The sequence below is a fragment of the Rhineura floridana genome, chromosome 3 (genome assembly GCF_030035675.1).
Source record: "Rhineura floridana isolate rRhiFlo1 chromosome 3, rRhiFlo1.hap2, whole genome shotgun sequence".
NCBI classification, from domain to species: Eukaryota; Metazoa; Chordata; class Lepidosauria; order Squamata; family Rhineuridae; genus Rhineura; species Rhineura floridana.
Window position 1 is genome coordinate 107,690,023 of NC_084482.1, and position 18,056 is coordinate 107,708,078.

An 18,056-nucleotide genomic window follows, 5' to 3' on the forward strand; every position below is an offset into this window, starting at 1 on the left:
TAGTCATTCCCTTCTCCCCATTCCACTAGGAGGGATAGAACATATACGTGTGCTCACAGAAAAAGCACTTTACTCACTGTAATAAACTTCACATGTACAGCGGAAAGGCAATGGTTAGATACCACTAGGAGTCAGCAGTCTGAAGATACACTGTGATATAGGGTCATTGCTCACAAAATCACAAACAAGTTCTGTGTAATATGGGGTGGGTGGTTCTTAAATGTGTGTGCTCTAAAAGTAAACCTTTTTTGGGAGTAAGCTGTCAAATTTATTACATTTTTGATAAATATCAGCATAGCCAAATCTGCCAGCTGTTGTAACTAGAGACATTCATACCACCCTCTGATCCTGAATGAAAAATAAAAGGTGGATTTGATAGTAGCTGAATACTTTCCATGTAAAATCGCTTGACAATGTTACTGAAAGCTTTTGAAAAAAAAACTTCTGTGAGGTGCTAGTCCCTGTAAAACTTAAGGTTCCCATGCATTACTGCATAATTTAAATGCTGATATGTTTACATAAAAGTATTGCTAAATTACCTTATGGTTAGGAAGAAGAAAACATACCCATATATGACTGGAAGGTGCTAATTTTATAAGCAGAAATTAGTATAAATTGTTGTTTTGGTTCTGTAACCAGTAAAGCACAAGCAAAACAGCTTATGTTTTCTGGATAAATCGTTTGGTTTCTACCATACTGCATGAAGAATTGGATTGATAGATAACAGCTATAGAACTTTGAACTTCTGTACTATCAGTATTACAACAAATACAAAAATTTAATAATTGTAGTTGGGAAAAGGTGGTATTTTTGGTATTGTAGCTTAAGTAATACATATTAGAAACATGGTAGAATTCAGCACCATGTCTGTAACCTGTAAGAGATGGAATGAAAGAATTAAATATTAACATTTTAAAGCCAGTGAATGACAGTTTTCCTTAATACTTCGTAATAATATGCTAATTATAGATTATCCATTGCTGGAATATAATTGTGTATGTTCATTGTGTATTTAGATTAATGAATGGAATGGATTCCTTCATGGAGAATTAGACTTTGTTTCTTATCAGATTACCTGAATGCAGTTACCTGAATACTTACCCTTTGAAGGTAACGAAAATGAACTTCTCTAAGCTTCTTTTTTCTCTAACTCTGTAGATTATTCAAGAGCATTAATTAGTTTATCACTGTACATTATTTTATAGCAAAGAGCAATATTACTCTGTTTTCCAGCAATGCAAAGTTTATTCCTGTTTCTGAAGATACTAAAGCAGATTCTTTGAGCACTTCTTGCCATGACACACTGTTCTCTCCCTCCCCCATGTGCCTTTTCTATTCCTTCGCTGCTGAGCTAGGCTCAGAAGTGTGCCCCTAGCTGTTTCAGTTGTTGTCTTCCTTGCATCAGACTTTACACGGGATGGGAAGAAGATAATTTAGTCCAAAAGTGGCCACATCTCAAAATCACATTCTATATGTGAAGTCACACAGCAAAGAACAAAAGGGTCATGGCTGGTAGTGTTTTCATACAACTGTACTTACCTCTTTTCCCCTTCTTGGAGAGAGGTAGCTGCATGAGAATACTTTGATGTCAGGAATAGCATGCTGGAATAAGTCCATGGGGTGGGCAAGTCTTGGGGCCTTAGTGCACATGTATATACATAAGCTGATTTAATTGCTTCCAGGGACTTTAAAGATCAATGCACAGCAAGCCAGCCACTCTTAGCCTTGATATGCAGAGAATAACTGGCAATGAACAAGTAAAACCTGCGTCTAAATTATTCAGCCAATCTTTTTTTCTGTGCAATTGCAGGATTTGTTTCTCAGCAGGCTTCCCTTTCTTACCTGTTAATATCTTATCAAGTTTGTCCACAACTAGCTTCGCGTCTTTTGCATTGAAACAGAGTGGTGGCTTGAACTTGAGCACGTTTCTGCCTGGACCATCTGTACTCAACATAATGAATTCTTCCTTTAATCTAGATGTTTTAAAATAAATAAATAAAATGGGTAATTGAAGTAACTAGTAAAATCACAACTCAGCTACTCCATCACTGCTGCAGTATGAGTCTCCTCTAAAAGCATACTGGCAAGCTATCAGTATTCACATGGAAGCTTTGCCCTATGAAGTGGAATAGGATTGGTTCCCAGAGCTAGTGGCTTTCTGCATACATCTGTAGGTTGTTTCCAACTGTGTTCTACTCAGAGCACACTCAGTGAAGTTAATGAACCCAAGTTAGTCATGCCTATTAGTTTCAGTGGGTCTACTGTGAATATGAGTAACATTAACTACAACCCACTGTGTCAACTTTGAAACTGACATTTAAAAAAAGTTCCAAGATGTCCCTGGTGAAGTTTGCACCAGGCAGTTGGATAGCAGGAGTTCCCTGCGTGAGCAGGAGGATTCAGAGTTCATGGGCAGAGAAACCACACAATCCCTCACTGAGTCTCCTGCGAGGGTGGGAGAAATCTTGTTTGAGGGTGATCAGACCCTCATTATTGTCCTTGGAAAATGTTGACCCCATTCATCCCTCTATCATTTATTTATTATTTGTATTTATGGCCCACCCTTCACCAAATGGTTCCCAGGCATGTTACAAAAATGTCACAATTAAAACAAGTACATAATAATGTAAAATAATGGAAAATCCGCCTAAAGACATTTTCTAAAAGCCGTTTCTGCTACTGCATGTCTCAGACTACATCACTGATGGGGAACCCTTTTGGCTAGGTTGGCCAGATCTTACCTGTGCCCACCACCACAGGCCAACTTTGACAGGTGCATTCCCACCCACCTGTCAAGAGTCCCTTGTGAAGTGCTTCCAAAGTATCTTGACAGGCAGCTGGTTGTTGGGAACCGCTATGCAAAGCACTTCCCAAGCACCAAAAATAAGGCTGGCAAAGCTGTTTTCTGCAGGGACTGACTGTACGATCAAAGTTCTCTGTGGAAAACTGTCACACAGCTGCGGGCTTGAAGTCACCACTTATCACCTGATGGACACTATTTCAACCCAGCTTTCTGCAGGGATTGTCTGTGTAATGGAGTTCCCCACCGAGAACCTGGTTGTGAGAACCTGGTTGCGCAGTTGATCCAGCCATGTCTCTACCTGCCCCACATCTAATGTCAGGTGTGGGGCAGGTGGGTGTGGTTTGGGGAAGACAACCTTGCAGGCCAAAGTGGGACCTGTGCTGGACCCAATTTGGCTCATGGCTTGCTGGTTCCCCATCTTTGGAGTATATTCTTGATAGTCATAATAACTGGAAGGCTCTACCAAAAGGATGATTGTTGTTTAAACTGCGAAGAAAGGGACACAAGAACCCCTTAACTTGGATACAGTTTACTTGAAAGTGAGTCAGTGAGCACAAATGGTGAATGGAGAGAGCAGTGAGGATTGCTTTTCCCTTTTTTCTCTTTCCTGCTATAGGTTGGGAGTGTGTGGCTCTTCAGATATTCTTGGACTGTAACTCTCATTTCTAGTTGGGTGTTGATAGGTTTCTAATATTTGCAGGGCCACAGGTTCCTCACTCCTGCCATAGGTTCTCTGCCAATAGTTCAGTAGAGAGAGGTCTTGGAGCCACTGCTCGCAGACCCTTGTGGAGGATTGGAAGGAAAGGGCAAAGGGAGGAATGGAAAAAGCTTGTTCTTCAATCACCAATTATCACATATCCTCACTTTAATGTTCATAATAGTCAAATGACCAGCTCTTGTATGCGCAGAGGTACTTCATCATCTTTTGGGGGGTGGGGTGGTAGGGGAAGAATGGATTAGTGGTGACTGGGGATGTGGAAGCCACACATACCTTGTTATGATGAGCTCTGCTTCTTCGGTAGCAGGTGATCTTTTATCTCGATCTTGTACCAAATCTACTCCAATGAACAACCCAACACCCCTTTAAAAGAAAGGAATATCAGCAAGAAGGCAATAACTTTCAATACATAAATGTTTAAGTTGATTTTTTCCATATAATGTCCCATTAAAAAAGTTAGAAGGTTGCAGTACAGAAGGCACTTATCTTTATTAAGAGGTTGTGCTAGTTATACCACATAATATTTGATTGTTAAGAAATTAATACCTGACATCACCAATTAGAGGATGTTTTGCTTTTTGCTGATTGAGTAGTTCCACAAGGAAGTTGCCCACTTGGAGAGCATGGACTTGAAGCTGTTCCTTCTCAATCACATCTAAGACTGCTATACCTATTGCACAGGACACAGGATTTCCTCCAAACTGAGCCCATGCAGAAAAATCACAAAGTAGAGATAAGCTTTCTGCATTTAATGGTGTGCTAATCTGAATTTAAGCAAATTATAAAAGTAGCCCCGTACACACATTCATATAAAAGCATATTAAACTGAACAGACATTAAGCTGGGACAAATTCATAGGTAGTTTGTGATCACACAGTAAGGATTTAGAGGTTACTTACTGTGTTAAAATATTCTACTCCTGTTGCTGAAAACGCCTCTGCAACTTCCTTTGTTGTTGCTACACAAGAGACAGGATGCCCATTGCCAATCGGTTTTCCCATGGTAACAATATCGGGAATAAAATCCTCTCCCTGAAGTTGAAATGCCCAAAAATGTTTGCCAACCCTTCCAAAGCCAACTTGAATTTCATCAGCAATGAATACACCTCCTGCCTCATATATATACCTATTAAGAGAGCCAAATCACAGCTATAGTTATAACAATATAAAGATAGATTTAAAAACCAATAAATCCATAATTTTGAACAAATTTAGTAGCTGATTCTTATTTTTAATGTTGGAGTATTTGCATGTTTTGAAATGTTAAAATCCTTAACATTAAAAAGGTGATAAGCATAATAAAACTATAGACTATCTAAAACCAAAACAGTTACGAGCTGACAAAATCAAGCAGTAGCAACTAAGGGCATAATCCCACTAAAAAAAATTATGCACTAACAACAGCACCAGAAGTCCTTAGCGGAAAGTCCAAACAAAACAGTTTATGTAAGACAAGTTAAGACGAAATACTTACTCTGCTGCCTTCTGGAAATAACCAGGTGGTGGAATGATTTGTCCAGCAACACTTGGTAAAGATTCCATAAAAAATGCAGCAAACTGAAAAGATATTTAATGACAGTGAAGCTAGTAGTGGGATACATGCCAAATGTTTAAAGCTGAATCAGCATTTTGGAAAAAGACTGGTTCGTGCTTCCAATCCTGAAATGTTTTCATGCAGTAGCAGGTTATCTGCCTCGCACAAGGAACTCTAGTCCACTGATCAGACAATAGTGTGCAGATCCAGAAAAAAAAACCCTCTGAAAACTTTTATGGATACAGTCACTCCACTGGGACAAAATGTATGTATTCCATGTGATTCCCCCCCCCCCCCCAAAAAAAAATACAGTCAGCTAGGGTTGACATAATATGACTGGCAGATGTAAGGTTATATTCCACTTAATTCCTTTATTTTACCTTTCTGCTTTTTTGGTGTGCTTGGTCAATTATTTTTTTCACTTCATTGGCATATGCTGTGGCTGGATCCTTATGGTCTTCTCTATATAATCCTCGGTACGTGTCAGGAAGAGGAGCCTGTCCAAAGAAAGTGTAATTGTTATTCAGGTCACCAGGGCTTAGATGAATTAGAAATCAATGGAAAATGGTCAAAGTAGTCTGTCTCTTGCATACCACGTGGACCCATTCCTTTTGGCCTTCTAGATTTCTGAATTTATATGGACTTATGTCAATCAAGGATGTCAGATGTCCATGATAAGCACTTAAAAAAAACAAAACAGCAGAACTACATAGTCAATTCTAGACTGATTCACTAGAACTACTACAGATTTTACAGCATTCAGACTGCCAAACTGAAGCAGCAGCTCTATTTATGGGCACTTTACATACTCCTTCAGCTTCCTATTCTTTGCAAAAGCAAGCTGCTGCCATGAAGACAAATGTTCTGCTTCTTCAAAGCCCTTGTCTAATGTTAGTATAAATCATGATTTAGTCAAGAAGCACAGAGATAATTCCAGTAGCATTGTTTATAATCTCCTGCAAGGCTGTATGTATTGTACCTTGATGCTGACAACATGCAACCTGGGGTCTAGAAAGTGGACTTAAGGAACTTGTACTTCTGGCTCTGAAACAGAAGCAGGTCTAGGCTTGACCAGTACCTGGATGATAAATTAGCTCATGTACCCTGATCTTGGAAGAAGGGTGGGATTCAAATGTAAAAAATAGGTAAGAATTATGAGCTTTAAGACACTCCCGGTGCTGATCAACCAACTTCTTGCCTGATACCAAACAAATCCCTATATTAACTTTTTTCTTTAGAAGTTTATAAAATGAGATTTCATGGCTTTGCTACATAATACTTCATTAAAAATGTTTTATATACTTACTGGTCCACCACAACAATGTCCTCATGCTTTGTATACTGCCGTGCCAATCTCAAGGCAAGATCATTGGCTTCTGATCTACAATGGAAAGTTTTGCAGCTTTCTCATTGTGCATATTCAGACAAGTAATGTCCTCTCTGGCTTTACAGTTTTATATCTATAGTTTGCAGAACTGAGCAAGCAATTTTCAGATGCATGAATTATACAACAAAATGAGGGAATGTACAACAAGAGAATGCACAGTGAACATTAGTTTTTGACCCAGCTGATGTATACATTTGTTAATTGTTTCATTGTAATTGCATGGTGTGAGCTTTTTGCTCTGAGAAAGGAATGACTGGAAATGTTCATTTTTCTCTAAAGGAGTGAAATAATATGTATATTTGTTCTGATTAGAGGAGCATATATCAAAGTACAAATAAATACCAGGCATTTGGTTTAATCAAAGCAGTATGGTTTTCCCAATAAATGGGTTTTTTTTGCTGGGGGGGGATTATAATCTACAGTGTTAATAATAGAGATGACTGTAGGATCTAAATAGCTGTCATTTATTTCCAATGTTTAACTTCTAGCTTGATTATTTTAAAGTAGGTTAATTGCCTGATCTTACATGTATTTACTCAGAACGAAATCTTGCTGTGTTCAGTTTGTATTCACTCCCAAGTAAGTATGCACAGGATTGCAGCCTTAGGGGAACTACAACTTGCCCTACTAGCAAAGTGTCAAAAACTTACCCTGAATTCAAAAAATAGAAAGTACACAGCTTTTTAGGCAGTGTATTAGAAAGTCTTTGTGCGTAGTCCACCAAATTGTCATGCAGATATCGAGAGTTTGTATTTAGCACCAAATTTTGTTGATGTGCTGCTCTGATCACTTCAGAGTGACAGTGTCCAACTGAAAAATAAGGAAGATGCATGGTGAGAGAATGTCCATTTCAGTGTCCATTAATACATTATTTTAAGACAATGTACATGGGCTCTTAGCCTTTCTCTTTATATACTACTCAGTCCTGAAAGTGGGAAAGGGAAGGCCATAGGAGCCAAAGGCTCATCCTGTTCTGATAGTGGCTAACCAGATGTCTACAGGAAGCCCCAAAGCAGAGCTAAGTGTAACAGAACTCTCCCCGTTTGTGAAGCCCAGCAACTGGTATTCAGAGGCATACTGCCTCTGTTAATGGAGATTTCCTTCTATCAGCTCAGGTGGCTTGGCTTATTGACTAGTCATGCAGTACCACAAAGGCTGTACAGAGGCATAATAGTCGCCTTCCCACCACTTCATACCAGCCTGTCCAGACACTTGGCATAAGACATAGCTTTCCTTTATCTGGCTTTTCCTTATTCTGCCCTAAAGCCACTGTTCTGGCACTGCTGGCTATTGTGTTGCAGTGCTGTTTGTGAGGGAAAATAAACACTTGCCACATGGGAAAAGCTGCTGAGTGTTGGTATACATGATATGGAGCAGGTAAATTGCAGGAATGGGATTATGTGTACACACTTAAACTCCTACAGTTTTTCCAATCCAGACTGCACCGACCAGAACCAGTTTTTTTCAGTTCCAATTGGGCCATCAGGTTACCATTACATGTATTTGCACATAACTTTAGTTGAGGCCTGACCGTGCGTATTAACATGAATGTGGTTTCACACTTGCCATGAGCAACATTATTGATACAGTCAAGGTACTTGTTTCCATTTTCATCATACATATACTGGCCCTTTGCCCGGATAATCTTCACTGGGTCTTCTGGGAAAAAAAGCTTGCAAGAGGATCTAAATTTAAAAAAAAGTAAAAATTTAGTTAAAACAAGAATCTAACATCCTAATTTAATTTTCTTTTTTTAGCATTTTCAATAAAGCAATGTTTCAAAATAATAGTTTTAATTAATGCCCTTCTCTCTAATAACTAATACAATATTTAAAAAAATGGCTGTGAAATTAATGGTGGGCTAATCTGGGTAGGTTCATATAGATGTAGGCAGTTCTTCAAATGACCAGATCCCAAACCATTCGGGACTTAAAACATTTGTACTAGTTTTTCAGATTGAGCCTACAAAGAAATGGATGACCAATGCAATGGATGCAAAATTTGTGTGATACATCTAACTGCCTAGCCACAAGCCTTCTGGTGTCTGATTTTTGCATCTGAAGTTTTGAGTCTTTAAAATTGGAGGGAGAAATATCAATAATTATAAGATACGCAGATGATACCATACTACTACTACTACTACTAATAAATTTAATTTCTTCGTCGCCTATCTGGCCAATGGCCACTCTAGGCGACTTACAAAATTATTAAAATACAATTAATAAAATACAGTAATACAATAAAAACAATAGATCTACAACAACAATATTAAAACTGGGTAGGAGGCATTACAATTATATCGATTAACCCTCCCCGGATACCCCGAAGGCCTGCTGAAAAAGCCAGGTCTTTAAGGCTTTCCGAAATACATTTAGGGAAGAGGCATGCCGGAGATCTTGTGGGAGGGAGTTCTAAAGAGTGGGGGCCACCACTGAGAATGCCCTCTCTCTTGTACCCGCCAATCTGGCTGTTTTTGTTGGCGGGATTGAGAGAAGGCCCTGTGTGGCCGATCTTGACGGGCGGCATAATTGGTGGCGTTGAAGGCGCTCCGTGAGATAAACTGGGCCGAAACCGTATAGGGATTTAAAGGTCAATACCAACACCTTGAATTGGGCTCGGAAAACAACTGGAAGCCAGTGTAGGTCGAACAACACTGGTGTGATGTGATCTCGGCGGCGACTATTCGTAAGTAGTCGAGCCGCCGCATTTTGTATCAGTTGTAATTTCCGGACTGTTTTCAAGGGTAACCCCACGTAGAGCGCATTACAGTAGTCCAAACGAGAGGTGATCAGGGCGTGTACCACCAGTGGGAGCTGATGAACAGGAAGGTAGGGTTGCAGCCTTCGTATGAGGTGTAGTTGGTACCAGGCTGCCCGGCTCACTGCCGAAATCTGAGCCTCCATGGACAGCCTGGAATCAAGCACAACCCCAAGGCTGCGGACCTGGTCCTTTAGGGGTAAACTCACCCCATTGAACTTCAGGTCAATGTCACCCAACCTTCTCTTGTCCCCCACAAGTAGTACCTCGGTTTTATCAGGGTTCAACTTCAGCTTGTTCCTTCCCATCCATCCACTCACGGATTCCAGGCAGTTGGACAATGCTGATGAAAGTTAGAGGAAAACACAAAAGCAGGACTACAGCTGAACGTCAAGAAGACTAAAGTAAGGACGAGAAGATTTATGTAACTTAAAGTTGTCAACAAGGACACTATACCTTGGCACAGTCATTAACCAAAATGGAGACAATAGTCAAGAAATCAGAAGAAGGCTAGGACTGGGGAGGGCAGCTATGAGAGCTAGAAAAGGTCCTCAAATGCAAAGATGTATCACTGAACACTAAAGTCAGGATCATTCAGACCATGGTATTCCTGATCTCTGTATAGATGTAAAGGTTGAACAGTGAAAAAAGTGGTTAAGAGAAAAATCAACTCATTTGAAATGTGGTGTTGGAGGAGAGGTTTGCAGATACCATGGACTGCAAAAAAAAGAAATAATTGGATGTTAGAACAAATTAAACCAGAACTATCGCTAGAAGCTAAAATGATGAAACTGCGGTTCTCATACTTTGGATGCATAATGAGAAGACAAGATTCACTAGAAAAGACAATAATGCTGGGAAAAACAGAAGGGAGTAGAAAAAGAGGAAGGCCAAACAAGAAATGGATTGATTCCATAAAGGAAGCCATAGACCTGAACTTACAAGTTCTGAACAGGGTGGTTTACAAATGATGCTACAGGAGGTCACCGATTCATAGGGTTGCCAAAAGTCATAATCGACTTGAAGGCACATAACAACAAAAACAGAACATTACAGATGTTTAGTCTGGATGTATCCTCTCTCCGTCTGTGTGTGTGTGTGTGTGTGTGTGTGTGTGTATGTATGTGTGTTAATAACTTAAACCAGGTCCACTTTCTCCAAATTGAGTTACAGTTGATGAACCAGCCCAAGATACTAAAACCATTGAGGTCACCTCCACTTCCATAGATAACATTCCAGTAATACTTCCAAAGTATGTGCCTGATTCTTTAGGGAAAATCTAAAACCCATTCAAAAACGTTTGTAAACCTCTATCCAAGTCAAGAGACATCCCAAACAACAGAACTACCATCCTGATTAAGTTTGTTTGTTTGCCCTTATCTATTCCAGAACTACCTCCAGATACCTTTAGGTTTCCAGTGCATCCTGGAGATTATAGATGGGAACAAGAGGTAGAGTTCTGTGCTGTCTGGATATTGTAGTATCTCAGTTCAAACCTCCAGATGACCTCTCCCACTGGTTTCATATAGATGTCAAAAAGAATGGGAGACAGGCTGGAACCCCAAGACACTACAAAGGCGAACAGCCACAGGCAGATAGTAGGTCCCCAACACTACCTGGACTTGCCCCTCTGGAAAGGATTGGACTCACCATAACACTGCCTCCAAGCCCTACTCTGGCAAGGCAATCCACAAAGTGTAATGAAAGCCACTGAAAGTGCTAGGAGAACCAACAGAGTTCCCTATCTGTATCCTAGCAAAGGTCATCTACAAGACAGCCTAAATCAGTTTCAGTCCCATAGCATGCTAGAAGACAGACTGAAATGGACCCAAATATTCGGAGAAGGAGTAAATTGAGCCAGCAGTTTAGAGACATTCTTAACCCACCAAGATTGCTCCTTCTCCAGACAAGTGGAAAAAGGTAAATTTGGGCTTACTTGTGAATTCTTGTTCCCAACAATTTTCAAGGTATGGCAGTTTATCATGTTGAGGTGACAATGCATTTGCTATGAAGCCCCTGATAACAGTCATAAGCCAGATCAAGTCTGATGCAATACCTTTTTCTATCCTTAAATTTTTATATGATGCTAGTAGTTAATTCACTTGTCCTTTGAACACTGGTTATAGCTGGGCTATAGGGATTTTTCACACTCCAGGCACAATGGGTATTATCTGCAAGAAGATCATGGACGGTGAGAGATGGTGTCCCAGAACTAAAGATGATCTCATCCTGGAACCACAGACCACAAATTCACAAGTAAGTCCAAATTTTCTTTTTTGATGGTGGTGTTATTTTGGGGCTGGTATTGTAGCTTACTAGGGGAGGGCATGCTTGCATACAGAAGATCCCAGCTAAAGAAAAAATTCTGGCCAAGACTAGAGCCACTACTATTTATTTAGACATTTATATTCTCCCATTCTTGTCTGAGGATAACTCATGACATCTAAAAATCCATTATAAAATAACCATTGTTTCACAAACAGAACAAAGTTCAAATCTCCACAAGCAAATCAATAAAATAAAACTCTGATAAGGATCCAGCAATCAGCACAATCAATTAAAAAACTTAAGACAGTCTATAAAAGCCAGGTTTTTGCCAGCTGTCAAAAACTGAAAAGTGTTTGAGCCCAGTAGGCTTCCCTAGGGAAGGCATTATGCAGTAGCTCCCTTCACACATTAATTACATAACAGGGTTCTGTCTGTACCAAGGGACAACGAAGTGTAGCAATGCAAAACCTCAACACTCTTCTCTATTCAGAACCTCTCCATCTGATCAAAATGTGCAAAGCATGTACACACTTGGGATATGAGTGGGAAAGCAGAGAGGGAGGCACCCTCAATGCACCACAGACAAGGAGAAGGGAACCCTCGAAGTGCTGAGCCAGCAACCAGCCAAAATGAAAATACTAATGGTTTATTGCAGCCCTATGCATTTTGGGTATCGAAAGACCCTTTATCAAGGGCAATCTTGTGCAAGTAACGCACTATTATCTCATAGGTGTAAAAAGCTAACTAAGGGTCTTTTGATATCCAAAATGCAGTGGGCTGCAATAAACAATTATTTTTATTTTGGCTGGTTCCTGGCTCGGCACTTCAAGGGTTCTCCTCTCCTTGTCTGCGGCACCCTTGAGCTAACACACAAGACAAAGTTGTCTAGCTCTGGGAATGGGGTATGGTGCTTTGATTCTAGCATTCTCTTCCTGCAAAGTCACAAGCGTCTGCCAGTATACAAGGTGATATTTGCCCCTTATCCAAGAGGAACTCAAGAAGGACATCTCAAATTACATCTTCCCTTGTGAAAAAAACGTAGCAAACAGCCATCTTCATCGAAAGACAGACACACCCCACATTCTTTTGCTACCTTTTGATGGAACATTTCTCCTGTACCAACATGGGGTGGTTTTGAGTACATTTCATTTTGCCTGGGGAAATTTCACCTGCTCACTTCCAGAATGGAACCTATCTCATTAGCATGAAAAATGGTATACTTTTATAAGTTACTGGAACTAATTTTAAGATCTGTATCAAGTGTAATAGCTAGTTTGAATACTAACGAACTATTTTCTCTCACTTTATCATATAACTTTAATAAAAGGTTTGAAGTTGATTCAAGTTAAAGTATTTTGCTAGCTCTGGTCTTGCATATTGCCTAACTGCTTGTCTATGCTATAAGTGGTAAAGAGAAAGGAGCAGAAATGGCCCCTCATCTGGTCAGACCAGAGGGCTTGCTAAAAATGCGTCCTTGTAGGAAATCCTGTAGCTCTGAAGTACTGCTGACAGAGATGATGGCAGCAGTTGTTTTATTCAAGGGGTGCATCTCAGCTTAGAGTGTTTACTTTTTCATTACACAATTTCATTCAGTCGTGGTCATTTGTTCTATATGTGTCCATAATTTTATATTTTAATGATTTAACTGAACACCACTGTTGAGGCTATTTTTAGCACCCGCCAAAGCGGTGTGCTGCTCACCTCAATTCCCGGGTGGAAGTGCGAGCTGAGGAGAACCTGATTGACTGCTGGGATTTCAGCCAGGTACCAAGTAAAGGCACACACAACTTCTTGATCAAAAAGTGGCCTCAGTCTCAACACAGGCACAGCAGCCTGGCAAGAATGAAGACCCCGTTTATTATCTACTGTGCCAATATATAGGTTTCAGGAGTGAAGCAGCAATAAACAAACTAACATAACCATCAGTGACAACATCAGAGACAAGTAACAGGCCCCTGCTACATTTCAAAAAGTCAGGACGTTCCTCCCTGAATCTTTGAGGCCCTGAGCAATACATTGTGAGATAAGTGTAGGGATGAGGTGAGTAACTGACACTTCTGGGGGTCATAAACATAGGAACATATACACAAGAAGATACATGTGGCCCTGAGAAGCCCTCTTATCAATGAAGCTACGAGATTCTATTACTAAACCTCTGAGGGAGTACCCAAAAGGAATTTTGGAGAGAAATACAAAACCTTAATTATACATAGAAGATACATGGGTGTAAATACACATCGCGTACTGCAAGAATAAAACAGTCAAGGACAGCTCAGTTTATTATCTTCTCAAAACATTATTGCTGACTTAAAGGCACCTCCGAGGTCAACTTCCCATGAAGAAACAAAACTTACATTGCGTGTGTGTGCGCCTGTGATGTTCCTGTATTAATGTAAATATGGTAAGTGCTGTTTGTATAGAAGATATATGGTAAGTGGAGTGAAAGAGGAGGGGGGAGTAGATGAGCAGTAGAATGCTGGATGATTGGCTGAGCATTTGAATCTGGGTGGATGTTGTAGGAGGTGGATGTTGTGAGGAGGTGGAAGTTTGGTAGTGGATGTTAGGAGAGTGTGGAGAAAGGGAACTGGAGTTCTAGTTAATAAGTCAAGTATCACAGGAATAGATGAAACCATATGCTTATGTACTATTATAAAAGTAATCTTGTTATTTCTGATATTTAATAAATACTATTTTGGTTTACCGAAGGCCTGATCCTTGGCTGGGGTTTCACAGACCAGAAGGGAGGGCAAGGTAATGACCAAGGCTGAAGGGAAACAGTAACGAATGGTGGCAGCGGTGAAGAGAAGAATAATAACATTACAAGTATCCAGCGCAACCCAGAGTTATATGAGTTATCTACATAGATACAAAGGGGTTGGGAACAGCATAAGCACGCAGTCACAAAAATAACCAGATAGAGACTCAGGCAAAGTCTCTGGGAACATTGGTTATAGGATGTGACTGGTGGTGATGCCTAGCAGAGGGATCTAGTGAGATCTGTGCTAGAGCGGAGAGAGAAACCATAAAAAAGGGCAGTCTGGACTGGTGGAGTCTCTGGTGGTGCCTAGTGAAAGGTAGTAGCCACAAGCAGGTAGGAACCTGACAGGGAGAGCCGGGGAAGGGCGTCACAGTGCCCCCTCCCACCTGTGTTCCATCGTGCTTTGTAACTGGTTCATTGGTGTATTTCCTAGGCTCAGGGTTTCCTTCCTAACACCACCATGATCTTTTTATGCGTTGTGATTTATAGATAAACAACAGAAGTGTGTCATTGGCCCTGCCTTCAACTTTGTGTGCCTTCCTTATCCTCAAATGCATCCATGTTGAGAGCCAGTGTGGCGTAGTGGTTAGTGTGTTGGACTATGACCCAGGAGACCAAGGTTCAAATCCCCACACAGTCATGAAGCTCACTGGGTGACCTTGGGCCATTCACTGCCTCTCGGCCTCAGTGGGAGGCAATGGTAAACCCCCTCTGAATACAGCTTACCATGAAAATCCTATTCATAGGGTCCCCATAAGTCGGAACTGATTTGAAGGCAGTCCATTTCCATTTTGCATAGGTGGGGCCAGTAAGTTGTACAACCGTGTCTCTTTGTTTATGGAGCCCCTTTATGTGATTCATATCAAATATCAAAATACCAATATCAAAAAGGCCCTGCTCCTAGTACATGCCCATTGTTTATTGAAGCACCTTTAACAACAGGCAAAGCCTATATGTGAAAGACGGTAGTCTCTTGGGTTGCCTGATCCCAACCTATTTAGGGCTTTAAAGGCTGAAGTATGATGTAGTGGTTAGAGTGTCAGACTAGGACCTGGGAGACTTCAAGTCTTCACTCAGCCATGAAGCTTAGTGTCTCTCTCAGCCTAACCTACCTCACAGAGTTGTGAAAATAAAAAAAGGGGGGGGGGAGGGAGAACTATGTATGCTGCCTTAAACTCCTTGGAGCACAGGTGAGATATGTACAAAGTAAACAAACAATAAATTGAGGCAAACAACAGATACCTATTGCATAGCAAACATTCAGCTAGATATTAGGTTTTCGAGCTGAAAGGCAAGGAAAAAATATTTTTCAATAAAGGCCTTACTCAGTATAAGATACCTTTATATTCTCAAATGAGTCTTAACAATTAAATCTCTTGGCCAGAAAAAATGTATGTAAAATTTAAGTGTCCCTGAACATTTCAGCAAACAGCAAATTATAGCTCAGTACTTTTTTTAAAAAAAGCAAAGCACACATCTAGCAACTGTACTTTAAGCATTTTGCTACGTCTAGGCGCCTTTCTGTCGTAACTCTTGAGAATGAAAAATACAAAATAGGCAACGTGAGGCAGCCGGATCCTACGCATAGACGCTCTTTAACTAGATGGGAGTGGATGTTACGATGGGGGTACATTGCGAATTTCTCTGGCGCATCAACAAAGCAACAGCTGCGCTGCCGAATGATATCCGAGGTCCGCCGTCTCTGACCACAAAGTGCCAAGAGAAACATGCTTCAGAGGGGACCTGCTTTTCTGCCGTACTGAGGCCACGCTCAGAGACACGTGAACAGCTCACACACGTGGACAACCCAAAGACTGACGCCTCGAGGGAAAGCGGGGCGGGGTGAGGTGAAAATTTGCCCTTTCAATTCCAGGAAGGGTGCTCCCTCCCCACAAACCCCTTCCTTTTTTCCTTCAGCAGCACCAAGACCTACCCGATCAGCTGCTTTCGCAAAGCCAGAGTCTCCTGGCGGCTGCGTGGCTCGGCGCTCATGGCTGTTCCGAGATACGGAAGAGAAACCACAGAGATAGGATAAGGGTAGAGTGGTAATCTAATTGTTTGGAGCAATGCCTTCCGGATTCCTTTTTTTCCACTCAGGCGGAAGTGAGAGCTGCCCATAGAAAACGATGGAGAAGTCCAGCCTTTTAGCGTACAGTACTGCTAAAATATATGACAGGGCAGCCGCGTCTCCACCCCGGAACAAAAAGGCAGCAGTAAATAGAAATGTAAAAAAATGTGATTTTTGTTTTTGCGTTCTTAATATATATATTTTAAAATACCAATACCGTCTATTTTCTCAGTGTTGCAGGTTGGGGAGCAGTGCCTGAGAGTGGCTTACGGTAGCTCTGCATTGCAGTCCACTTGCGCTAGAGGCGGGGATGAGGCTAGATTGAGTTTGCAGTCCAAAAGGACAGTTCCTCATGCAAAATACCGATTAGGTTGCAGCAAAAGCCAAGCCGCTTAAACTGCCTCCTCCGCTCCCGCACTCCAACCCAAAAGCAGCCCGCAGATAAGGCCGGAGTTCGAGCATGAACATTTTGCAGCTATATTTTTGGCCCGGTGTCGGGAACTGCCAAGCTTAAATCTAAATTCACAGCTAATCTAAAATCTTGGATTTCTCCATTGCTTATTTTAGGCAGATGTTATTTCCGGCTTGAGTCCGCCCAAAAATGCCGTTTAAAGTCAACTTGCAGCGCGAAACTGTGAAGGTTGTTTTTTTTAAAGTAAATTTATTGGCTCGTCCTCAGGCACGCGCAGCGGCGAGGAGCTGGCGTTTGATCCTGGACTGCCTAGCCCCCCCTGGTTGACGCCGCGTGGAACTTCTTCAACTTTTACATACGACGAAGTCCCGAGAGGAAAGGTTCTGCTCCGTGGCTCTTTATTAGTGGGGACAGTTTTATACTGTGGCAATTTTATGCTTGTTTGAACTAAGTTAAGATCCTTGGACTAAGACAGTTGTCTCTGCTGGTCACTCAGGCTGCGGGCTGTTTATTTGGTAGGGCTCCCCTGTGCCTTTTACGACCTCATGATAGGGCGCGATTCAGTTGGCAATGCCTTCCTCATTAGCTTTTGCGTGTCTCAAAACGCTTCAATTGTTAATTAGTATTATATATACTTATTAACTCAACAGGTGAAACTTTTTCTGAAAAGTAGACACTGATAGTGGGGAAAGTTTTCTGAAAAGCAGACTGATAGAAAGGACTGGGAAAAGGATTGTTCAGGCGCAGGACTTCGATGACTTTGTGCTACGGTTTTTGTCACTGTAACGATTCATCCCTGAGTTAAGGCCGCTAATTCCCCCCTCCCGTTAAAAGAACAATACTTTTGTATAGTACACGTGTTCTCTTTTAGTTGTAATCCTTTCAATAGCTTAAGGCAACACAGGAAAGTATTCTTATACTTCCAGTTGCGGGGGGGGGGGGTGAGAGAGAGAGTCGGTAGCTTGACTAACAATATATTGTTGTAAACCACCTAGAGAGCTTCTGCTATGGGGTGGTATACAAATGCAATCAATCAATCTAGTGAGTTTATGGCAAGGTACTCAGCCTGCCTGGGAGACCATCTGAAACCCTACTGAAAGCTGCTCTGAGGTCTGGATAGTAAGGATGGAGAAGGTATGCACACCCTCACCCCCATGCTGGACTCACAACTCCTATCACCAGCCAGCATGGCCAATGGTCAGAAATGATGGGAGTCCAATAATATCAGAAGGGCCACAGCTTCCACCCCTGCTTTGGATGCAGCATGGGTATTTTTTTCCAGTTGGAAAGTTTTTTCCAGCTCTTATTATTCTGTGCAGATGGTATTATTTGTAAGTTGGGTACTCATACCA

At 41.3% G+C, this 18,056-nt stretch overlaps 2 protein-coding genes and 1 long non-coding RNA gene across 12 annotated transcripts in view; 2 read left to right on the forward strand and 1 right to left on the reverse strand.

Annotated features, from left to right (window-relative positions):
- The window catches only part of HNRNPAB (heterogeneous nuclear ribonucleoprotein A/B), an 18,384-nt gene extending 11,580 nt beyond the window's left edge, over window positions 1-6,804 (forward strand). The window contains exon 9 of the mRNA XM_061617272.1: window positions 1,017-6,804. The gene's annotated coding sequence lies outside the window, so the exon portion shown is untranslated. The remainder of the gene's footprint in view (window positions 1-1,016) is intronic.
- PHYKPL (5-phosphohydroxy-L-lysine phospho-lyase) lies at window positions 54-16,874 on the reverse strand. 5 transcript variants are annotated; one of them, XM_061617270.1, is made up of 13 exons: window positions 16,158-16,501; window positions 8,008-8,126; window positions 7,092-7,251; window positions 6,361-6,435; window positions 5,648-5,735; window positions 5,435-5,551; window positions 4,995-5,077; window positions 4,421-4,646; window positions 4,068-4,222; window positions 3,795-3,884; window positions 1,843-1,973; window positions 1,102-1,152; window positions 54-874 (listed from the first exon to the last, which is right to left on the reverse strand). In XM_061617270.1, the coding sequence occupies exons 1-12, from the start codon at window positions 16,340-16,342 to the stop codon at window positions 1,130-1,132; spliced, it is 1,452 nt and encodes a 483-aa protein (XP_061473254.1). In that variant the 5' UTR covers window positions 16,343-16,501; the 3' UTR covers window positions 54-874; window positions 1,102-1,129. The 5 variants fall into 5 exon arrangements, 2 of the variants coding, with proteins under 2 accessions (XP_061473254.1, XP_061473253.1); XR_009761399.1 differs by lacking the exon at window positions 16,158-16,501 and adding an exon at window positions 16,510-16,874 and having other exon boundaries at window positions 1,102-1,973; XR_009761398.1 differs by having other exon boundaries at window positions 1,102-1,973.
- Window positions 15,865-18,056, forward strand: part of LOC133380281 (uncharacterized) — a 14,713-nt gene continuing 12,521 nt past the window's right edge. For 3 of the 6 annotated variants that reach the window (XR_009761402.1, XR_009761401.1, XR_009761403.1), the window contains exons 1-2: window positions 16,111-16,449; window positions 16,972-17,084. This is a non-coding gene — a long non-coding RNA (uncharacterized LOC133380281). Of the gene's footprint in view, window positions 16,072-16,110; window positions 16,450-16,971; window positions 17,085-18,056 lie in introns of those variants that run through there. The other 3 variants (XR_009761405.1, XR_009761404.1, XR_009761406.1) reach the window with 3 other exon arrangements.